At 43.3% G+C, this 24,694-nt stretch overlaps 1 protein-coding gene across 3 annotated transcripts; it reads left to right on the plus strand.

Moving 5' to 3' along the window:
• Positions 1–3,593: 3,593 nt before the first annotated feature.
• LOC120307104 (uroplakin-3b-like) lies at positions 3,594–24,694 on the plus strand. Of its 3 annotated transcripts, none has more exons than XM_039341387.1 (7): positions 3,594–3,699; positions 11,978–12,180; positions 12,986–13,141; positions 19,518–19,712; positions 19,806–19,875; positions 21,311–21,390; positions 24,522–24,694. In XM_039341387.1, exons 2-7 carry the CDS (start codon positions 12,084–12,086, stop codon positions 24,659–24,661), a joined length of 738 nt encoding a protein of 245 aa, XP_039197321.1. In that variant the 5' UTR covers positions 3,594–3,699; positions 11,978–12,083; the 3' UTR covers positions 24,662–24,694. The 3 variants fall into 3 exon arrangements, with proteins under 3 accessions (XP_039197321.1, XP_039197323.1, XP_039197322.1); XM_039341388.1 differs by lacking the exon at positions 3,594–3,699 and adding an exon at positions 8,935–9,022; XM_039341389.1 differs by lacking the exon at positions 19,806–19,875 and having other exon boundaries at positions 19,518–19,755.

Consider the following 24,694-nt stretch of genomic DNA (forward strand, 5'->3'; position numbering starts at 1 on the left):
TGGGTCTCTTATGCTCCTGTCCCTGAAGGGGGATTGTCCATTTAGCCAGCCATTAAGAGACTTCCAGAAACATTAAGGCTCCCTTTCAGTCAGTCCCCAGCCACTCATTCATAGCGATGAACTGGTGGTGCAACTCCCAAAATGGAGGATTTCAGCACGGTCCCACTTAAGTCTGGTGAATGTTTTTCCTACATGTGAGAGGGGAACTCTTAGCCTGATGTTCCTGTGGTCTTGCTCATTACATAGGAAGGACAGAGGACAGATCAGTCCTTTACAGTAAACGGCTTCTAGAACAGGGGTGTCAAACTCAATTTCATTGAGGGCCGCATCAGCATTGCGGGGGGGCGGGTGTGTGTGGCCAGGGTGGGTGTGGCCTACTGGTTGGGTGTGGATGGAGTGGGTGTGGCCTATTGGGTGGGCATGGCCAGCTACATCGTTCAATTCAAGGGTGCCTGTGGGGGCCTGGGCAGGAGTGGGACAGATCTGAGGGTCTCTGGCAGAAGGGGCTGGGACCAGGGCAAGTGCCAAGGCATGGTCCACGGGAGGAGCCTCACTGCCTGCTGAAACTCCTCCGCCGGAGCCCATCAAGCCGGATATGTGAAGTAGGTGAGGGCCATTTGCTGGCCACTTCTAGGCGATGGTGCATTTCTTAATTCCTCACAAAGGGTGACACCTCTCCAGCATGCAACCAGGGGGCAGGGCCGACGCAGCAGGGGCTGGTTCCTCGCTGTTTCCAGATGGCCTTGTAGAGCGAGGACTGAATGCGTTTCAGCATAGATGGCCACCACAAAATTGTACATTGGCTCCCAGCTGGCCTGGGCCAGGGCTAAGGCAGTGGGGGCCGTTCCCTCCCTGTTTCCAGGATGGCTTCACGGGCCACATGAAACCACTTTGCGGGCTGCATCCGGCCCCCGGGCCTTGTGTTTGACATGTCTGTCCTAGAAGCTGTTGAAAGAGTCTTCCTAAAATGAAGCTTTGGTACGGCAGTTCCTACCACACAGGAGAGATCTTGCTGGAGTAATAGAATGTGAAAGGCCTGAGATAGCAATAGCACTTGGACCAGGGGTTCCCAACCGGGGGTGCGAGACAATATTCCAGGGGTGCAAAAACTTGGGTTTTCAAAATTATATATGCATAATTCGTTGCCATTATTTCGAACTTTTGTAAGGGGTGCGAGAATATATCAGAAGCATTCTACGGGTGTGGGTTATAGAAAAGGTTGGGAGCCGCTGACTTAGACTAATATATTGCTTTACAGCCCTCTCCAAGCGATTTACAGAGCCAGCATGTTGCCCCCAAAAAATCTGGGTCCTCATTTTACCAACCTCGGAAGGATGGAAGGCTGAGTCAACCTTGAGTCAGTGAGAATCGAACTGCTGACAGTTGGCAATCAGCAGAATTAGCCTGTAGTACTGCATTCTAACCACTGCACCACCACAGCTCTTGATATTCCATTGTAGAGATTTCAATTAGATAACATAGATATGACATTAGTTAATGCTCAAAAGTGGCTTCAGGAACACATTCTCAAAAATGTAAAGCCGGAACAAGTAATTGTTTGAAGCATGTGCGTTTCCAAGGCATGTTGACAACTGTCCTCAAGTTGTCAACTTAGCCAATTAGGAAAGACATTTCTGGGTCCAGCATTTGCAATTATATTCCAAGCTTTGGGGTGAAAAGACTGCAAACATCTTTGATTATCTTAAGAGGTGCAGAGATGGACAAGCACAGCCACTGGTCCATGTGGCCAGGAACTATGGGTCAAATGATCTCTTGGGATTTCTGGGAAATTAAAGTGAGACAGTACCTATATATCCATTTTCTTGACCCCTTTGGAGGAAAACAGGACACAAAAATTAGCTAAATTGTGCCATCTATAATTGAATTTACAACTGGTCAAATCCCACTGCAACTGGTGGATTTTAGCTAGGACATTTCATTTTTAATGCCAGATTTCTGATCAGCTATCGTGTCCTGTCTCCTAAACCAGGGGTCCTCAACCTATGGGCTGCAGCCTGTTACCAGGCCGCAGGCTCTTGGCAAGCGAGCCACAGAAATGGCTGGCCAGGACGTGCACACGATGCGCATTCCCCCCATTCGCGCTAGCATCAATGGCCCTGTTTGCACATGCATGTGGGCATAAACAGGAACACTAGCATGGGGGTGTGCACTCCCCATTTGTGCATGCGTGAACAGACCGCTCACGTGTGTGTGTAGCCCATTTGCACATGCGTGAACGAGTGCTAGCCAACGTGCACAGCTGTTCACGCATGGTGCCAGCGCATACCGCTTGTGCAAACACGGCCGCTAGTACTGTGCTAGTGAACATGGCCCCATTTGTGTGCATGCATGCGCGTGCGCACGGTAATTTAGAAGATGCTCTCCAGGCCACAAAAGGTTGGAGAACTCTCCTAAATCAATGCTTCTTAACCTCAGCCATTTTAAAGTTGGTGGACTTCAACTCCCAGAATTCTATGCTGGCTGGAAAATTCTGAGAATTGAAGTCTACTTGCCTTAAAGTGGCAGAGGTTAAAAAATACTGTCCTTGACCATTCTCCTCTAGCCAATCCTCCAGAGCTGATCATATTCTACACATTATGCCCAATATGTGCCTGTCCCAATAGGGTTGGTGATCTCTGGGAAACAGAAAATTTTGGAGATGTCTACAATATTTGTAATGCCAAAAAAACTCTCTTTTAGTCTATTTAAAGGAATATTGATTTTTTTGTGTGTGTGGAATGTTTTAAATAGTTGTTTTTTATGGTTGTTCTTTATGCTGCCAAGAGTCACATTTGTTAAATAGGCAGCTACGTAAATGTGAAGCACAAATAAAGTTTAGCACTGGTTCATTTTTCAATTACTTTACATTTACTTACAGCTACTGGACCAGATATTAAGTCGATCAGCAAAAAACTAGGGATTTTATACCTCTTTGCTGTCCTCTAATGGTCATCTGATTTTTGAAGTCCAGGTGTGGTGGGCCTACAATTATCCTGACTTTCCCATTCCTGGCAGCTTGCAACAGAATTAACTGAAATAAATGTACTAAACCAGTTCTCTCCAAAGTGGCCAGAAATTAAAGTGGAGTATTTGCTCTGATCTTAAAGACCTGTAGTTTTCTCAAGAGGTTGGGTTTATATTTTAAAAAATTACTCAGGATTTACTTAAAGCAGGAGTCTTCAAACTTGGCCCTTTTATGACTTGTGAACTTCAGCTTCCAGAATTCCTGGCTGAGGAATTCTGGGAGTTGAAATCTACAAGTCATAAAAGGGCCACATTTGAAGACCCCTGACTTAAAACAGTGTAGTCAATGAAGCCCCATTTTCTTGATTTGGAATGTACAGTGACCCATGACTAACAATATGGGATTTCATCCCAGAGCATTTTAATCTAAAATACAGGTAGTCTTCGACTTAAGAATCACAATGGGGGCCAAAATTCCCATTGCTAAGCAAGATGGTTGCTAAGTGATTTTCCCACATTTTATTACCATTTTGCCACAGTTGGTAAGTGAATTACTGCAGTTGTTAAGTTAGTAATACAGTTATTAAATGAATCTGACTTCCCTATTGACTTTGCTTTTCAGAAGGTCGCAAAAAGTGATCACATGACCCTGGGAGACTGCAATGGTCATAAATACATCCAAATTTTGATCACGTGACCATAAGGTTCCGGCAATGATCATAAGTATAAAAAACGGTCAGTCACTTTTTTCAGTGCCCTTGTAATTTTGAATAGTCACTAAACAAAGTTGATATAAGTTGAGGGCTATCTGTGTAGTGTCTTGCTCAGTCTCCATATGAACTGAGGAGTTGGTTGATAGATTAATAATATGTCCCACCTCCCTTCTCATCCTGCTCCTTCCCTTCCCATCTTTTAGTGTTGAATATTTCGGTTTTTATAGTATTGTATTATTTATAGTGTTGCAAGAAAAGTCTTCATCATGGTTTAGTCCAAGCCGGGGATAAACAACATGGCAACTGCTTTAGAAAGAAGGTTGCAGTTTATTGAAGAGGAGAGCCAGACAGGAAGATGGCTCTGGAAGGAAAGAGGAAAAAAAGGGCTGAGCACATGTAGGGAGTGGGTTTTTATACCCTCTGGAGCCTTTTGTTTGGAGTTGTTTCCTGTTCCTGTTTTGAGGCTTTGTATTTCCTGTGTCATGTATTTTGACCTGTGTCCCTTTGGCATCTGTGAGCTAATCCTGTTATGCCCTTAACTTTGAATGGGTTATGTAGATTTTAGGTGTCTTTGTTTTCCTAAGCTTCTAGCTCCAACCTTCCTGATGGTTTACATCTGCATTTCTATTGAGCTGGTTTCTGCTTGGGGGAGGGAGACATAAAAATTGGGTATGCTTTTCTGTCTCTTTAAGATCCTTTGAGGAAATATATTTTTCTGCCTTTTTAATATTTCCTCCTCTGGGGGGCTGACTTCCCACAATAGGTTTTCTGTAGTCTTATCTTTACTATTGTAAGCCACTTGGAGAGATGAGCAGCTATAGAAATGGGATAAACATACAGACAAGTAAATATAAAAACACCCAAAGAATAGATAGATACAGCAGTGCAGATAGTTAACCAACTAAAGCCAAGAAACGGGGTCCTTAACACATTCAGGCCTGGGTATATAACCAAGTTTTTTAAGCCTTACAAAGGACCAGCAAGATTGGAGCCATTCTAATCTCCAAGGGGGATATTTCACACAGCCACTGCAGAAAAGGCCCATCTTCTGGTCCCCACCAGCCAACGCTCTGGCTGATGGGATTTGCAGCATCTCTGATCCAATGAATCAAACTGGACTGGTAGAGACTCTTGGAAAAATATGGTCTCTCGGGTAACCCTACCCCGAGCCATGTAGGGATTGAAAGGTGACAACTAGCACCTTGAATTGTACCTGGAAACACACCAGCAACCAGTGTGGCTTAGTGGTGTTATATGTGCCATGTATCTGGCACCATTTACTATCTGTGCAGCTGCATTCAGCACCAATTGAACTTTCTGAATGCTCTTCAAGGGCAGCCCCATGTAGAAGATGTTATAGAAATCTAAGCGAGAGGTTACAAGGCCATGAGTGATGGCGAGCAGGTACTCCTGGTCTAGGAATGGGTGCAAAAGCTCTCCTAGCCACAACTTTACCCTGCTCTTCAAGGAGGGGTTGAGATGGGTGGGGAAAATGGCTGGCTCAGGAATTCTGGGAGTTGAAGTCCACAAGTCATATAGGGACCATAATTCCCCACTTCTGGTTCTAGGAGGACCCCAGATTATGGATTATGGACCAGGTCTGTCTGGGGCAATGCCATTGCACCCAGAGTTAGACATGGAAGATCCTTGTCTACAGGGGGTCCAAAGTCGCTCAATCTTTCTAAGGTTGAATCTAGGGTTGGATATAAACTTATCCAGGCACTCAATATTTAACTAAGGAAGAGCTGCAAAAGGTAAATTCCTACTTTGAGCTGTGCCGCTTTCTGCTTCTGCCCAGTATGATAGGAAAAACAAAACACAGAGTACAAAGTACAGATATTCAGGCCCCAAATTAGAATGCACTGACTATTGTAATCTTGGTTCCTTAGTGGAAGGAAAAGCAAATGAGATCATTTTTGCTAGAGTAGAAAAGTGAATTAAATTGCCTTAAGGAAAAATATCACAAAACATTTAGGCTTAAAGCAAGAGTATAAATACAGGCCATGCTCCTTGGCTGAACAAGGTAGACATGTGCAAGTCCAGACTTTCTATGCCATTCTTTCTCAAACTTGGCAACTTCAAGATGTGTGGATTTCAACTCCCAGAATTCCCCAGCCAGCAAGTTGCCAAGTTTGAGAGATACTGCTTTATCCAGTAATAAGGGGAGGGGGGGAATTGAGTTGTGGAAAAATACAGGAAAGTTAAGAATAGAAGGGCTTCTAATTGCCCCCATCACCCTGACACAAATTCTATTCAGTACAGCTTAGTATATCCAATCTTTTCAGAATTAGATAACAGTCCCCCTTCAGATTTTATGATCAAATATTGTCTGGTGCAGCTATAATCATCAAGGTTGGATTATCCTGCAGGACATCTTTGCAATTAGCCAAGAACCCCAGGGAGGATTCGACAGGTACAACTTGATGTTGCATGAACAGAACTATCCCGCTGATTTCTGCTGCAGAAAATGCTTCCAGAACATCGGGAATGGACAACAGAAGTCAGCCCCTCCAGCTATTTTGAAGAAATGAATGGAAGCCAAAATAAGCTGCAGCATTTGACCTGTGTGATTGTGCATCTCCTCCCAAATTATCAGATGCTGACAATGCAGACAAAATACTATCCGGATCCAAAACTGTACTGATCCAAGTTGGTGTGGAGCAGCATGTCTGCTTGGACCCAAACATCCGAGATGCTTGCAATCCACAGATATGGATTATAAGTGTATAGATTATCCCATTGTTGTGGAAAAACCACAATACTTACATCAGAAGACAAGACCATGAAGGGTTGGAGAAAACAGGCTTTATTTGTGCAGAATGGTTCAGAGCATTCGCATGACAGATTCTGTCATTTTTATACAGCTTGCCGCCCACGCTTAACCTAATGGATGACTTCTTATCTACCTTTAACACACTAAAACAGAGAAGTTTATATCTTGAAGCTACACAAGGAAAAAGGAGAAGTTCACACAAACGGTTGTCTTTTTTTTTTATTAAAAGTTTTACAGTTTTACAATAAAATCCCTCTCCCACTACCTCCCTACCCTCCCAAAAGCCCTCCCCCACCTTCCCAGAGCTGAATACAGGGTTAACTAGAACTAAAAATACAAAACATTTAAACTTAAGTAAACCTCAAACAAAAGTTACATTAAAAACAATCCAATATATATATATAATAAAAAAATCCAATATATATATATATATATAATAAAAAATACTTATTATCTTAAACTTTAAACTTTAAACATAAATTATTCAAAAGCTAAATAATATCTTTTAATATCATACTTATGCTGTATAAAGTTTATCCATCTTTTCCACACCAAGAGGTATTTCTCTTGCGATTGATCTTTCAAATAAGCCGAAATTTTTGCCAACAAACGGTTGTCTTATCACACCTCTCTACACGGGTAATATCTTACACCATCTGTGACTTTCAGCTGACACTTCTTGTAAAAATGTTTCTTCATAGAATTGCACACAGGTCATCACACTCAGCCAGTTTATAGTATTAGTTAATGCTTTCAAAACATCACCTCTGTTAATTAAAATATAATTCAAAAGTACTTTATCATTTCTCTTAATGGCAATTTTCCATCTACCTCACCAGGGTTATCCTTAGGATGATGACTTGGGAGACCAAGGCCATTACTGAGTGGCTTGTAAACAGGAGAAATCAGTTAAGGCTGTTTGTGGGTGGGATACAACTTCTTGACTAGAACTGTGCAGTGCAAGCCTTCAGAATCATTAGAAGCTACAGTATGTTAGTGTGGCTTTGGGAAAGAAGATTGCCTAAAAGTGGGGAGGGAACCCAAAAGTTAAACCATAAACTTCTGGTCTATTAAAGAAACTATTTTACTTGCACATGGGCATTCCTAACAGTGAGGACAATTAACCAGTGGCACAGTTTGCCTTCAGACGTTGTGGGTGCTTCATCACTCGAGGTTTTTAAGAAGAGACTGGACAGTCACTTGTCTGCAATGATATAGGGCAGGGGTCCCCAATCCCCGGTCCATGGACTGGCACCGGGCCTCGGCATACTAGCAACCGGGCCACGCAAACAAGTGAAGCCCCATCTGCAGGATGCAGGCAGTACATGAAACTACGCACCCTCCGGTCCACGGAAAAATATTTCTCCACAGAACTGGTCCCTGGTGTCCAAAAGGTTGGGTGCCTCTGATATAGGTCTCCTGCTTAAGCAGGGGGCTGGGCTAGAAGACCTCCAAGGTCCCTTCCAGCTCTATTCTGATTGATTGATTTTTGTCCAAAAATCAATGATGTCATGGGGATTGTAGTACAAATAAGATGAATTTTGTCATTTAAGTTTTTCTACCTGTTTCCTTTGGGCAGATAGACCTCGTGAGGTCAGGTTGTACTATGGTGCTGAGAAACCAGTTTCCTGCTCTTTGTTTCTAAACAGAACAAACCATAGAAAGTTTGGATGCTGCATGCTTTCTTGATATAACTCTGTGGGGGAGATGCCTGCGGAGAGGTCATAAAAGTCTCAAGATGGCAACTGCGACAGTGCAATCAAAACTCCACCAGTTTATGTGCATTTCATGCTCACCCCTGATCTCAGTGTTCGCTGGGTCCAAATGCATCAGGAGAAGCCTATACGCTCAATGGATAGCCTTCAGATTAAATAAGCAAAATAAAAGTAACATGAATAAAATCATGAGGGTATAATGATGGTTGTCTCTCAGTAAGGAGCTGCAAACCATATCTGGTCTGGTTTATCCATGATGAGCCCTTCTCATTCTTCTCCAAGAAATGAGTGGGGGCTTCATGGCTTTCACCAAAGATGTAAGCCAGGCTCTGCTCAGGTAGAGAAGGCAGATGGTAGCCACAGCCTCAGTTACCTTCATAAAGTGGACGTTAACAGGGGCTCCAGGCCATCCAACTGAAAATCCCTGTGAAAAAGGGGAATTTGTTGTAGAAGGTGTCAACATCTCAAAGATAGTGGGCATCACTTCCAACACAATGCCATGCCCACCAAGTTTCAGATTTTGAAGGCCATTTTGAATACCACTGTTCCTGACATTCTGGAACTCACTGGCTTTTGGGAAGAAGCATATATTCAGCCACAGTTAAACAATATTACTTATTATTTGTTTACAACGAAAGGTAACCACACAATCTCTTCCTTTGGCATCAGTGGGATTTAAAGATACTCATCTTTTAAATAATAGGAACCATCTTTAGACTGTGTTCAATTTCTATTCTACCTTAGATTTAGTCCTGCATGGAAGAATTGTGCACGTTAGAGGATAACCCTGAAAAATATCTGACAGAACAGAAAGTGCTGAATATTCTGCGGATGTTACTACATCTTACACTTTTTAGGTATTTTCAGGGAGAGAGGGAGGGGTATAAATGCAAGTTAAATTCCACAAGTGTCTTATTTCTCAAATAAGGTCTCCTTTCAGTGAGGTGAGCATGTTCAAGATCCGTAGCAACAACAGGCTCTATTTACATGTGAAGCAGTTAAATATTATAGCCTGTGAAGGCATCTAGCAGAACCTGTTAGCACAACTTATCAACCAAATAAATAGCAGGTCAATGATGGAGCAATGGGCTGAGTGAGTTTACTTGGGAGTTGAAATACTTTTTGGCCAAATTCTGGGTGAGAAGGCACTTAGATGACATCCCACTCGGATTATCAATCAGACAATATTTTTTCTTTGTGCCTTTCTTCGTGTATCTTTTTTCCCTTTTCTTTGATTATTTTCATTTAACACACATTTTAAATAACATTAAAAGTTCATAACTGGAATTGGTCCAGTAAAATGTGAGGACATACTTCTTTTTTTTATAAATAAAGTTACACACTGTAAGTACAATAATTTTAAAACCAGGCAAATATGGTTTGAGACTGATTATAGGTCCTTTGTTCCACTTTTTGTATACTAACTTTTTTTCCCCAAAAAGGCCACCTTTAAAATTGATCAAGGGAAGGGAAAGCTAGCCATTGAGAAAATGTGTGGTTTTTAAATCAACTTTTACAAGTGCTTTATTTGTGATTGCCCTACTGAGAGGCTAAAACTGATATATGGTTATTCTCAGTGTCCTCTTCAGATCCACAGCTTATGCAAAAAGAGAGCAAAAAATGGGACAGACATTCAAAGAGCCCTCAGTCCAGATTATGTGTGAAACCGATGCACAAGTCAAGGCCTTGAATAGCTTGGACAAGAGGATGAAAGTTAGGCCAATGAATAGTACAGGTGGAGTCTGACAGAATCTGGATTAGACTTCTTTTTCAGGTTTCAATGTAGATTTCTGAACAAGACACTGTTTTACTGGTTCAACCAGTAAGATTTTGACATCCATGAAACCAAGAGGGTTTCATGTTTCATCCACTTCACATTTGTGAAGCTGCTCATTGACCATGTCAACAACTCATTACTTCCTCCAGTATCCTGTCTAATATCTGACATTAGGAAGAGGAATCACTCTGATTGCTTATATACGGTGTGTCTCTGTGAATGACATACCAAAAAGCCCAGCTAGCATTGTAGACTCTTACACCTGAGAAGGTCACAAATACCAGGTATTGTGGTTTGATCCTTCAGAAATCTCATCTTCCCAAGCGTGAACCAGAAAATGAAGGAAAATGCAGGAAATTCTTGTTCAAGAATAAACAAGGGGTTCTGCGGTGTGGTTAAAAAAAACAAATCAAAGTGGTAGCTGGGATGTGTGGTCAAAGCTCTGCCTGGTTTTTATCTGCTTGGAGCATATTCAGATGGTGCAAAGCCAGTCTTTCCCTCATAAATACTTTGGTGCAATTGTTTGGCCAGACCCAATAACAAGCACCACTGCATTTTTTCCCTTACCTTTACTTGAGAAATTATGCCGGCAGGCCTGGGGTTTATAAAATCTGACCCCTGGATGACTGTTCTTGTACTGTTTGTTTTGTTATGTTTTATGTGTTTTTATTGTTAGCCGCCCAGAGTCCTCCGGGAATGGGGTGGCTTATAAATTTTAAAAATAAAATAAAATAAATAAATGCAGCGTGAAAGAATTAGTATAATACAAAGAGGAATAAGAAATAAGCAAGAATAAAATAATTTATTCTGGTGCAGATAGGAGTCCAGAAAAGCTAATTTTCTCTATGTACAATAGAGCTTGACTGGAAAGATTAAAAGAAAGCTTGAGTTTAGGATTATCTGAACAATATAAAGAAAAGCTAAATATCCCTGTGAGAGGACAAGATATATACCAGGAAATAGATGGTAAGAATTCCTCTGCAAGTGTGTATAAATGAAGGCCTTATATTTCTTCCATATCTAGGCTACTTTCAAGGTGCTTGTCCATTGGACCCCTACAAGAACCTGGTTTGGTTCTTTCAAGGAACTCTCCAGCTTTAATAAAGCCATCATAAAATCTTTGGCTGATCTGGGGTGGGAAGTGGGAGAGCAAAATTGAGTAGGGACAGATCTTGGATGAGAAATCTACAAGAAATCTCAGAGTGAGCATCTTGGACAGGACGCCAGAAAAGAAATTAAGGGAATAGCAAATGGGTTCTATATTATGGAAAGAAATGTCTACTAAAAAAGAAAAGGACTTGCCTTAGATTTGGATTGTTTTTCAGATTCCTACATATTGGTTCTACAACGAACATTTCCTTTAATTAAGTAGGCCTGAAATGTACTGAACTTTTTTTAGCTTTCATCGACTGAACTCGATTGCAAAGTTGGGGAAGAAAACTGCAACGTTTTCATGTTGTTTCCAACTCACAACCCTGAAATCGTCAGAGATCTGGCTTGACACAAGGGAAGTTTCTGTACTTCCAGCAAGGCTGATAAATTAGCTGAAATATGGACAATCCATTCCTTAGAGGAAGAAATATGGCTTGTTTGTACTTAAGCATTAAAGCACTAAAATAAGCTGTATGGATGAGGTGGGATTTTCTTCAACGTACTTAAGCCTAAATTTCTTCTTCAAGATTGTGAGACTATAGTCACTTCCTCGGCCTAAAGAACTCCAGTGGACTCAGTAGTACATGACCACTTCTGAGCATAATACATAGGATTGCACTGCAAAGGATATATAAATAATAAATATGAACACTTGAAAGCGTGTGTTTGCAATGGTCTTCTCAATGTAAGGAACCTGAAAATAACACTGTCTGGTTTCTGCCCAGATTCCATAAAGCTTCATGCTTTGAATATTTGGTAGAACCCCTTGCACAACAGATATCCCACCTTACTAGGTCCATGGCCTGATTCTCTGGTTTACCCTGTTTCCCAGCCTAGTTTTATGTTTGCCATTAAGGACCTCCCTTTCTTTCTTTTTTTAAAGGAGAAAAATCTATCATTCTGGTCACTGCCTTTCAGTTGTTAAATCAGGTGGAGTTCAGCAAAGCTTCTAGGACGTCAGAAGAAAATTGAACCTTTAGATTCCAGCCATGCAGCTTTATGGTGTGAAGCTGGGTTTGCTTCTGTTTTTTGCTGGCAGCTTGAGATCAGGATGGACCATTCCATTAGAAAATCTTGAGAAAATCCGTAAGTATGACTTTCTGCAGTGAAATCAAGATTGGAACTGCATGAATTAATATGGACATTCCCAATGGGGGGCATTCAGATGTCTTAGTACAGAGCCTAGCCAGAAGGACCACAGGAACTGTAGGTAAAGATTATCTAAAGGCACCACAAGGAGAAGATCCCATAACTTCACCATTGGCCAAAGCCAATTTGTCAAAATGCAGATATTATCCATGAGAGTCTAAGTGTGCGGAGAGAGTTTTACAGGCAAATAACTTTATTAAACCATACCAATTCATTGCTTACTCAGGCAATTTGGGGACAAATTAAAAGGGAACATCTTTATCTGTTCAGACAGATTAAATTCTAGAATATTATCTTAATTTTTTTTTATACATTCTATTTTAGGATTTTCTCTTTCACTGCTACAAAGTAGGATTGGTAAATCCTTCTCTGCAATGTCTCCTGTGGTTTAGGAGGCGAGAAGGAGAAATTTAGATGTTTCTTCAGCTTTTCCTTGTTTGTTTGTTTTTTTGTTTGTTTCTTTTTAAGCATTGAAGCAGTGAAATATTCTTCCCTTAGTATTTGGATATATTTTTTAAAAAAATTAATTGAACCTATTGGATAGAGTTAAATGATGCTTTGTGGAATAGAAGAAGCAGCTTTCATAACATTGCAGGCTTTTTATGTTAATACTTTTTGGAAATTGCATTTCTGAATAAATTGTACCAGGCTGTCATATTTCATGAAAAATGTGTCATCATGTGGCTTACAGACTTAAGAAATACACTAATATTCGTCCTAATTTCATATTTCATATTTTTAGCCCTGGATTTCTCCTATGACAACACCATGCTTCTCACCACCCTCCTGGGCACCAATTTTATTATTAATATTCCAAAATGTGTCTCTTCCTCCAAGTTTACATCAGCCACAGTCAGAATAGCAGTGGCTCAACTTCCGGATGCATCCACTTTACCAGGTACTATAGATGGAATATGCAAGTCTTTATTGTGTTTAACAACTTAAATACAACATGAGGAACAGATAAGAGTAAACGTCAGGCTAAGAAATTTCATTCATGCAATTAAGCTCCTCTACTAAAATTTCACAGATGTTTCTCAGAGGAGGATCTTCCTAACTAGCTTTCAAATTTTGATTTCCAAACCAGTTGAGCAAACAACTTAAAAACCCAATAGCTCTTGCTGAGGCCATCTGTTATGTCCCGAGCCTTTGCAAACGGCTCGGGCGTTTGCAGGCAGTCCCGGGCAGGTGCAAAGCTGCCCGGGACCAGACAGGCTGTCGCCAGCGCCGTGCGCATGCGCGGGTGCTGGCGCGGGAAAAGTAACCCATTTACCCGGGAGTTGCCTATATAAGAGGCTGCGAGGCGTTTGGGCGAGGCTGAAGCCATCTTCCTGTAAGCTGAACGCTGAATAAAGAAACTGAGAACTCCAGCTGCTTCTCGTGTCTGTTTCCCGCCACGGACTCAACACTGGCGACGAGGGTGGGATGCCTTGCACTACCTGGAAAGGAAGAAGTGTAAGCTTACCCAAGGAGTCCTGAGCGGCGAAAGAGGAACGGCGTCGACTCGGCAGCTGCCCGCCAATCCGGTGCGCATTCGGGGGTAGGCTGGCTGATAGACCCGTCTCCTGAAGATCCGAAGATGGCGAAAATCGGAAGGCTTTCGGAATTCGACGTCTCACATCCAGAGCGGTGGGAGTCCTACGTATCCAGAATGGAGAACTACTTCAAGGCAAACCAAGTGAGGGAAGATAGCTTGAAGGCCGCCACCCTGCTTTGCGTTTGCGGCCAAGACGCCTTCGAAATCGCAGAAAACCTTGCAGCACCTGTTCCAGTAGAGTCTGTAAGCTACGCAGACCTGAAGAAGCTGATGAAAGAGCACTTCCACCCCAAGGTGTCCGTTATCTCATGGCGCCACACCTTCGAGCAGAGGGATCAACGGTCCGGTGAAACAGCCAAGGAATACATCGCCGCGCTACGGAAGGCCGCCAAGCCCTGCGAGTTCAAGGACCTCGAGGAACGACTGAGGGACCGATTCGTGTGCGGGTTAAGGCATCGCGAGCTACAACAGAGACTTTTCGCAAAGGAAGAATTATCCTTCCAAGACGCCTTAAGGGAAGTCACCGCAGAAGAAGCAGCAGGCGGCGCCATCAAAAACATGCGGCCGATCAGAAACAGTGCAGAGGGTGCGTCCGTGCACCAGGAAGACGTCCGACGAAACTCCGAGGAGGATCCGGACGAGGAAGTCGACCGTCTACACCCCGCGAAGGAAGAGAACCAGAAGGGAAGCTCTTCGGCTCCGCTCAAGTGCATCGGCTGTGGAGGTCGCCACAGAAGAACCGACTGCAAGTTCCGCTCCGCTACCTGCCGGGCATGCGGCAAACAAGGGCACATTGCAGCTGTGTGTCTGAGCCGACGAAAGGCACAACCCCAAGAAGAACGCCTGAAAGGTACCAGATTCCCCAGCCAGAATAGGGTAGGGTTTTGCGCTTCGCGAAGAAGCATCTGTAGAACAGGCACACACAAGCCCATGAAGAAAAAGCTGTCACTCAACGTGAAGCTACAAGGGGTTCCATTATCTATGGAACTAGACACAGGGTCTGCCCTGTCCATCATTTCATTGCATACATTTAGGAAGATTTGTTCCAGAAGTGGGTCTAAGGCCAAGTTAAGGCCTTCTGATATTGTATTAACAGATTTTCAGAACTCAAGAGTGTGTGTTAAGGGGGAGGCCACCCTTAACGTGCAATACAAGAGTTTTGAAGGTCCACTAGACTTATTAGTAGTAGGGGGTGAACGAACGAGTCTCATAGGACTCGATTGGTTTGAGGCCCTGGGGATACACGTCACAGGACTCAACAGCTTACAAACACTCGACCTACAGGAAGTCTGCAAAGAATTTGCAGATGTTTTCAGCCCCCAGCTGGGCACATTCAAAGGACCACCTGTGTCCTTAAAGCTAGACCCCACTGTCACTCCCATTAGGATTAAAGCAAGAAGGGTCCCTTTTGCTTTAAAAAGTAAGATTGACACTGAACTAGACAAACTAATCCAACAGGGAATCCTAGAACCTGTTGATTCCAGCCCGTGGGAGACCCCCATTGTCACGCCTCTAAAGGCAAATGGGGACATTCGCATTTGTGCTGATTACAAATGCACACTCAATAAGGCATTGCAGCAACATGCCTATCCTGTTCCTGTGGTCAGTCACATCCTGGCCTCTCTCAAGGGGGGGCAAGCGAGCAGGCCAGGCATTGGGGCACAGTCCTTGGAAGACACCAGGGCACAATAGAGAGAAAAGGCTCACGCCTCCCTCCAGTCAGGGGACTTATGCCAGTAATCCAGAGCTAAGAAGGTCACAGAGAGCAAAGAAATCTCCCAAGTACCTAGAAGACTACATAACATTGCTGGCAAAGCAAAAGCCAGTAAACAGTGGGAACATTGGGGAGCAAAATGTCGTATAAAATAAATGTTGTATGTTGGTAGTAGTTTTAGCCCGGGGGAAAGGGGTGTTATGTCCCGAGCCTTTGCAAACGGCTCGGGCGTTTGCAGGCAGTCCCGGGCAGGTGCAAAGCTGCCCGGGACCAGACAGGCTGTCGCCAGCGCCGTGCGCATGCGCGGGTGCTGGTGCGGGAAAAGTAACCCCTTTACCCGGGAGTTGCCTATATAAGAGGCTGCGAGGCGTTTGGGCGAGGCTGAAGCCATCTTCCTGTAAGCTGAACGCTGAATAAAAGAAACTGAGAACTCCAGCTGCTTCTCGTGTCTGCTTTCCCGCCAAGGACGCAACACCATCTGTCTTTTGTTTACAAGTCTCTCAACTTCAGTATTCATGCTTTCTAGTTACTGGAGATGCTTAGTTCCTTTTTAATAATAAATGCCTTCATTTTTAAGGCATGGTCCCTGAACTGTAAATGGAACGTGTTGTTCCTCTACCCCAGCTAAGTCCACACATCTTCAAGTTGTCAAGGTGAGAAACACTACGAACGAAGGTGAATATATATGTCCCAGAATGAAGTTGGAGGATCCAATCTGTGTCGGTCCTGGTGACCAACCTTGAGAAACACTGCTCTCTACTCTTTGGATAAATATGCTATGGGAACAGCAGTGGGAACTATATCAAGAAGGAAAAGGGAGAGATGAGAGGTCTAGTAGGTATAGAATGAGAGAACTCACTGTAGGCACTGGGCATAGAACAGTGTTTCCCAAACTTGACAATTTTAAGGCATGTGGACTTCAACTCCCAGAATTCCACAGCCAGCAATGCTGGCTGTGGAATTCTGGGAGTTGAAGTCCACATGCCTTAAAATTGTCAAGTTTGGGAAACACTGGCGTAGAATATCCAGAATTAGAGAATGAAAGAATTCATTGTGGAAACTGGGAAAGGAAGCTCTCATTAAAGAGAAGTCCAGTAGATGATTAGGAATAATTACATTCTGTAGCTGTCTTGAAGATAATCAAGCATAGACATTGAGAGCAAGCAATCTAGATGGGTAGCGAGTGGAAGTACCAGCCCTTTGAGATAGGCCAGGTCAGGATTGGCAAAGATTCCAGGTGTCCCAATTTGTTGTTGTAGGATATAACAGACGGTTGAAAGTCTGCCAGAGATTCTCTCTGTTGTCCTTTTGACTTTTTTTTTGACACTCTTCCCATGGATATCTCTTGTTGGGTCTATGTAGGCTTTGGATGGGAAAAAATGTCCGCAAAAGAAAGCTGTGAGATGCTGCTTCCATGTTGCTGTCAATGGCATGAATGGGTCTAAGGAATAGTCAAGATTGAGCTTGAGTGGAAGGAGATTTTAACCTTATTCTATAAGAAAAGAAGGAAAATAACAGTTCCCAGCGAGGTCTGTGACTCAGGCTGGAAATATTTTCCTTTTTCATCCTCATGCCTTTTGCATGAGGCAGTTCTCTGCATGGACAGGAAAAACTTGCTAATCAACAATTTCAAAGAACTCCATAAGCTGCTGCAGCATCTGCCATATTTGTTCTGAAATGGTTAACGGACCCGGATTGTTGCAGTAGCAATTCAGCTATTCTGTATGAAGTGGAGGGTTAATATTCACTTCCTCTTTGGACAAGGTCATTCAAGAAAGCAAGAATATGACATTCTTTCTTTTCCCGGGTGTCCCCAATGGCTGTTTCCTTCAGGGAACTAAGCTATAATGTACTTTAGTGTTTGGTGAACCTAGCCACTGTGCTTTGTAAACCCGGGTTTCTGCTTTAGTGACATGGGAACCCAACTAATTTGGAGACCTATAACTGGTATTATAGTTTAGCGTTAGTCCTAATCAGCAGGTGAGATCTTAACCAACAAATTCAGTATGAATCTACAAATACCATCTCCCATTCTTTTTCTTCAAAACATTTTATATTACTTGGCATTAATAAAAATATCTCTAAACAACTTAAAACAATGTTGCTCCATTGGCTGGGTTTCAAACATAGAATGAGTCCAGAAAAATGCCTTTTTTGTTCCACTGAGATCTACTTCCCCATACAGATTTGTGTATGGATGATCCACGAATCCCATTGAGCTAAGGCTTTTCTTGATCCCTGCCTGAGATCAACTTTGGCTGATCTCAAAAGCTGAGCAGGTTAGACTATCCTGATTAGTCCAGGATGGGCAGTCCAAGGATAATCAGTTTAAATGACACATTTTTAAAAAGTCAGTTAAAAAGAGACAATATTAAACCCTTCTACACAATTGCTAGAAAACCACATCAATATGCCAAAAAGTGTTGGCTCAACTCAAAGGTGCTTATACCTTGATTTACTTAATATGTAACATAATTAGCATAATAATCTAGGTCAGTGTTTCTCAACTTATCAACTTTAAGATATGTGGATATAAAGTCTCAGAATTTCCCAGCCAGTCATTCTGACAAGAAATGTAGATCTAATGCTGCAACTTCAGCCTAAACTATCTTTGTAGTTTATCAATACTGCCCAATTTTTTTCTCATCTTCTTTCACTTCAGTTTTGAGGGTACAGTTTTATGCAACATCAAGGAAAAGGAGGGACAGAATCCATTCCCCCATCAGTTTCACAGAAATAGACTTTGGTTACACCATTGTGGCCATCATCTTGACATTCTGACAATACCCTGCTTGAGGGAAAGTGGTTTTCTAGGTTTCCCATATCTAGGCTGCCAAACAAAACAAGCCATCATATAGCCACAGATGCGCCATGTCTATACAGGGTAAATGTTGATCTAGTGCAGGGGTCTTCAAACTTGGTCCTTTTATGACTTGTGGACTTCAACTCCCAGAATTCCTCAGCAAGCATGCCTGGCTGAGGAATTCTGGGAGTTGAAGTCCACAAGTCATAAAAGGGCCAAGTTTGAAGACCCTTGATGTAGTGGTTGTCTAGATATTTGCAGCCCATATCTCATTGGTCTAATTTTTTGTCATAGCTCATCCTGTCTGCAGTGAGTCATCATAGACCAACGGTTCTCAACCTATGGGTCGCAACCCCATTTGGGGTCGAACGACCATTTCACGGGGGTCGCCAAACAATGCGATCTGCCATTTTTTTTCCTCAGCCGGCGCAGGGGGCGCCGCCGCGCATGCGCGCCGTGCAGGGGGCGGCGCAGGGGGGCGGTGCCGTGCATGCGCGCCATGCAGGGGGCGGCGCAGGGGTGGCGCCACGCATGCGTGCCGCGCAGGGGTGGTGCCGCGCATGCGTCCCACGCAGGGGGCGGTGCCGCGCACGCACGCCGCCTCCTTATAACCGGGGTTGCTGGTATAAAAAGATTGAGAACCACTGTCATAGACCCTATCCAGTTGTAGAATTATCTACCTGGCAAGTATGTCTAGGAAAGCTGAATTCTTCCCTCTTTCTATAAGGTGACCAACCGTCCTCCTTTCGGGAGGACAGTCCTCCTTTTGTAAGTTCTGTCCTCCCTCAAAAAGTGTCCTCCCACATGTCCTCCTTTTCAATATTTGAAGACTAATTTGCAGGGCTTTTTTTTCCCCTCATAGAATGCTCAGAACGGCGTTCCGGCACCTTTTTTTGATATTTTTTTTTTTTCAACTTTTGCATGAGCTGTGCTACTCCCACTGTTGGCTTTCGAAAGCCAATAGGAATTGCTGCTGAGCGCGCCAAAACACCCGGCTGGCAAACTTTGCACATGCAAGTTGTCTATATTATTGTTGCAATGAATAAAATGTTTCTTTTATTTACGATATTTTTTTCTTCAAGTTATTTGTGTCCTCCTTTTCACTGTAAAAAAGTTGGTCACCTTACTTTCTACCCATTTGAAAAGTTGGTGATTCTTCTGGTGATGAAACCAGCCAGTAATGTTTATATTTCTGTTGCCCTTTTAAAACTTCTTTTCAGGTGTAACAGATACTGAACAGATTGAAAATATCCGCAGGACTCCTCAGGCCCAGGTGTATTTTGCGGATGAATTCAAGAGCACCTCCTGCAGGATGACCAGGGACCTTCTAGTTCTTGACCTGGATGATAGCCAGTATGAGTTGATCACTGTGATTGGCTACCAGGTGGGAACCGAACTATGCCGTCAAACCAAAGGTCCGTTCTGCAACCAACCCCTTAAGCCATCAACTTTTTATAGGTAATTGTGGACCAAGAAATATATAAATGTCTTCCCCTTTTTTTTTCCAGACTTCAACTTTCCTCTCTTAAGGAAGACCCTGATTTATGACCTGTCATTTAACAACCATTCAAAGTTATGGTTAACTTTTGAAAAGCTACTTACAATCTATCCTCAAAGTTATGACGACTACATAAACACATAGTCACATGGTTGCATTTTGGATCCTTGGCAACCAGCTTACATTTATGACCAGTTGCAGCGTCCTGTGATTTGCTACATTTTTTGCCTTTTTCTGGCAGAAAATGGCAAAAAACACCCAATGGATATGCTGGATTCACTTCATCACTTTCCTTTACAACAATTATAAAAATGGTTGTAAAATCAAGTCCAGTCATGTGGTGCCTCAACTGATGACTGCAATGACATATGACTTAAATTCTGGTCTCCACTGTGGTTATAAGTTGAGGACTACCTGTATTTTCCATGGAAAAGTGAGGCAGAACAGAGCTGGAAGGGACCTTGGAGGTCTTCTAGTCCAGCCCCCTGCTCAAGCAGGAGAATCTATACTGTCTCAGACAGGTGAATGTCTAGTCTCTTCTTGAAAATCTCCAGTGATGGAGCACCCACAATTTCTGGAGGCAAGCTGTTCCACTGGTTAATTGCCCTCACTGTCAGGAAGTTTCTCCTTAATTCCAGGTTGCTTCTCACCTTGACCAGTTTCCAACCATTATTTCTCGTCCTTCTCTCTGGTGCTTTGGTGAACAACCTGACCCCTTCTGCCTTGTGGCAGCCCCTCAGATACTGGAACACTGCTATCACTAGATACTGTGTGCCCCTCATCATAGTGCCATTTAAGGTTAAATTTCTGTACTTGTTTTCACAGTTATCTATTTGTGGGGGCCTGTCCCAGTAACTCAAGATGGCAGCTGCAATTGTCAAAGCCCCACCCTTATGCCACGCATGTTAATAACACACATATTAAAAGGAGGCAGGCCATGGCTATCCTTTTTTAACACAGGGCCCTTGTTTTGATGTATTGCATGCGTCATGCCTGTAAAAAGGGTGTGGAGCTTTAATCTTGACTTTTTTATCCATCTCCATAGAAACTTTTAGTTAGGTTTTTTTTTTTTATGTTTTATGATGTGTCCTAGTAGTTGGATGGTCTTCCGCCCATTGTTTCATGAGGTTCTTCCTCCTTGTTTTAAGGATGTTAAGAGATTTATTTTGTTTTTGTTGTTTTTTTGCTAAGATACAGCATTTGCTAAGGGTCCAGGACAGGGGTAGGCAACCTTGGCTCTTTTATGACTCGGGAACTTCAACTCCCAGAATTCCTGAGCCAGCATGGCTCAGCTTGGAAACCTCTCCCTTTCCCTTCAGCCTGGCTGGCTCAGGAATTCTGGGAGTTGAAGTCCACGAGTCATAAAAGAGCTAAGGTTGCCTACCCCTGGTCCAGGAGATACCAACATCCATTTATAATCTCTCTATCTTTTTGAAGCCCCATCTGCCATCGACCTTCCTTCCACATTTCTAAACATTTTCTTTTCTTGTCTTTTGCTCCTTCTTTCATTTCAAGGGTGAACTACTTTTTTTTGGATGAGAAATCTGTGATAAGAGCACATACAGATTGGTCAACAGCCATTCAGACCAGAAATGGTAAGTATCAAGATCTTTCATTAAAAACAAAGCTATGTTAGTAGAGGATTATTTCTTGGCTGCTTTGTGAACATTCTATCTACCTTCCTCTCTCCCCCCCCCCCTTTCTTGTATATGATTGCCCATATCAACATTCTTGAGTTAGAGCAGTGGTTCTCAACCTGTGGGTGACCATTTTACGGGGGTCGCCAAACAACACAGTCCGCCATTTTTTCCCCTTTTCCTTAGCTGTGCTACTCCCTTTTATTCTATTGGCTTTTGAAAGCCAATAGAATAGACTCTCTTGAATAGAGGCTAATTCTATTGGCTTTCAAAAGCCAATAGGAATTGTCCAGGCTGTCTCTGCCCTGCTGAGCCCACCAAAAGTCCCATTCTGCAAACGGTGCTGCAAATTGTCTGTAGCGAAGGCGAGCTGTCTGGAAGTTTCCACCCCTCCCTGCTGAGCAACTACTAAAAATATAAGTAAGGGGTGGGAGGTGGGAGGCCGGCGGGCGCAGGGAGGATTGCTGGCACGTGTGGGGCCCGGCGGGTGCCTTACCTCCCTTGGGCTGGGCCAGCTGGTGGCTCAGCTGGTGGTTGGCCTGCTCCGTTTCTGCCGCTTGCCAGCTACGCCTCGGCCAGTGCAGGGGGCGGCACCACGCATGCGTGGCGCTCCCAGGCAGGGAAAGTCCTTGACTTACGACCGGTTGGGTAATTTATGACCAGTTGGGTAGTCCTTGACTTACGACCAGTTGGGTAGTTCTTGACTTACGACCGGTTGGGGGTCGCGGCATTAAAAAGGTTGAGAACCACTGAGTTAGAGGGATTTTTCCCACAGGAACGTATCTTAAGAAAATAGCTAACTTCATTAGTTAATTAGTTACTTCATTAGTAGAGGAAAAAAAATGAAATTTCCCCATTAAGAAAATATTTTCTGGCCCACAACTTCCTGACTGGATCAATCCATTGCTTTAATCTAGAACCAGGAAACCCCAGCAGCAGCATTTTTATTCTCAAATGAACCTCATAACATACACCTACAAGTGAGGGTTTTTTTGCAAGGATGCCCCCTTGCCCAGAGAAAGTGGCAAGGTTGGTGGGACAAACGAGAAACTTTAGAATTTGAGCAAGTGGGCCTCCTGGAAAAGTAGCATTTTTGAGCCACTTCCTAGATGCGCCTTCAGCTCTCAATGATGTCATAAATGCTAATTCATCCCTCAAAGGTTGGCTATTTCCATGCAAGGCCATGACTTTAAATATAGTTTGGGGAACACAATGCTAAGCCATAAGCCATGGTTTACAAGTCATATGGTTGGATTCATAAATGGGGCTGCATAAATATTCAGATGTAGCGGCTGAGAGTTCTCACCTTCTTGGATCAAACTGCATCAGCCAAAAAGTGATGTATTGGAATCAAGCTTGCCAGATCTCATGAGCTGCTTTTTTGCTGGGGACCCATATGAAGTCAAAGTTTAACAGCTTTGTAAGATCAGGCAGTGCCAGTATGATTGTAAGCCACCCAGTTTTACTCTGAGGTAACATGGGCAGCCAATAAATTTTATAAATCAATCAATTAATCAATCCAGTATGCAGAATACAGAACAATAAAAATGGAAGGGACCTGCGAGGTCTTCTAGTCCAGGGCTTTTCAACCTTTTCACCCATTGTACCACTTTTAGGATATGGCAATATCTGAGTACCACCAGTCGCCTAGCAAGGTGTCAAAAACTTGATGACCCCCCCTCCAAAAAAGGAAAAAGTGATGAAATAATCCTCGACTTACAACAGTTCGCTTAGTGACTGTTCAAAGTTACAATAGCACTGAAAAAAGTGCCCCCCAAGCCACAGCCGAGCAAGACACCTGCCTGCCCACCTGACGGTGCTCTTCCTCCTGTCCGAGGTTTTCATTGTTGTGAGCATTTATGTTGAGGATTGGCAGTGAGGGTGGGGTAGGGTGGGGGGTGTTTGGTTTTTATTCTCCCGTCTGCTGGGTGGTTGCAGCAGGTTTTGGTCACTTCCCATGACCCTGAGACACTGTGACCATCATAAATATGAATCAGTTGCCAAGCAGCTGAATGTAAATCACAAGATCCTGGAGATGCTGCAACATTCCAGTTGACCGGCGCTTCTTCTGGGCTCAGCAGATGCGCCAGGATCAGCGCCGAGCTCCAGCTGGAGCCTGGCGCTGATCCTGGTGCTTCTGCTCAGCCCTGACAGCCCTGAAGTGCTGATCCTGGTGCTTCCGCTGAGCCCTGACAGCCCTGCAGCTCCAGCCATCTCTCACTTAGGCTTGTGCAGTGCTGCCACCGGTTCAGCTTATTCTCCTCCCCCGCTATTTTCTAGGATGGTCGCGTACTACCTGCCAGGTGCCAATGTACCACAGGTGGTACCCATACCACTGGTTGAAAAGCCCTGTTCTAGTCCAATCTTCCAACTCTGTTATTCTGTATTCTGCATATTAGAAATACCAGTACCCGCTGGTCTTATAAAGCTGCTAAACTTTGACTTGATGCAAATGGAAGGAGGAGAAGAAGATGAATGACCCCAGATCATGGGCAAGAAAAGAGATGTAACGATTGCTCTAAATGGATGCCTATCCCCACACATTATAGCTTAACTAAACACCAGTTTTATAAGAGGGCTCTTCTGCTGCCCAACTCTTGGCAGCAGGAGAAAAAGAATCTTTGCTGAAGGAAATGTGGAACTTATAGGAACTTTAAATCTGGATCTCTTTTCATGCATGAAAATCAGTGGTGGGATTCAAATATGTGAACAACTGGTTCTCTATGTGGATGCCACTTCCGGAAGTCCATTCTGGGCCTGGGCAACAAAAAATTAGCTACCGGTTCTGCCAAACTAGGGTGAACCAGCTGAATCCCATCCCTGATGAAAATGAAAGAGATCCAGTTCCTACAAATTCCACATTTCCGTCTTGAAAACATTTGTTTGCTGATGTCAACTCATTCCTCCTCGTCTGAAGAACTCAACCAAATTCTTGGTTTCCACAGAGGAAGTTATGAGTATTTCCAGGCTATGAGGTTGTTTTTCAGACCTGAATGTAATTTACAGACATAACAAGGATCTAAATCAGAGTTTGTTTTGAAACTTCATGGAATGTTTGCCTCTTAACTCTGTATTTCTTTGCCTTCCAGTGACCAACTATGAATCAGCTGATATAATGTTTGAAGGACGTGCAGGAGGCATGATCGTAATTACTATTTTGGTCTCCGTGGGTGGAGCTGTCCTTCTAATTGCCTTAATTGTAGCAGCTGTACTTTCTAATAAGAAGTAGACCGTTGGTTTCATCTGGATTGAAAACGATTGT

Source organism: Crotalus tigris, unplaced genomic scaffold, assembly GCF_016545835.1.
Source record: "Crotalus tigris isolate CLP2741 ecotype Arizona unplaced genomic scaffold, ASM1654583v1 scf7180000017764.6497338, whole genome shotgun sequence".
Lineage (NCBI taxonomy): Eukaryota > Metazoa > Chordata > Lepidosauria > Squamata > Viperidae > Crotalus > Crotalus tigris.

Excerpts from the sequence above, each read along its gene's own strand:
- LOC120307104 (XM_039341387.1), top strand. The coding sequence starts at position 12,084 with ATGCAGCTTTATGGTGTGAAGCTGGGTTTGCTTCTGTTTTTTGCTGGC. Across the intron at positions 13,142-19,517 it reads GGATGCATCCACTTTACCAG|GTGTAACAGATACTGAACAG; the intron begins GTACTATAGATG and ends ACTTCTTTTCAG. Across the intron at positions 21,391-24,521 it reads AGCCATTCAGACCAGAAATG|TGACCAACTATGAATCAGCT; the intron begins GTAAGTATCAAG and ends TTTGCCTTCCAG.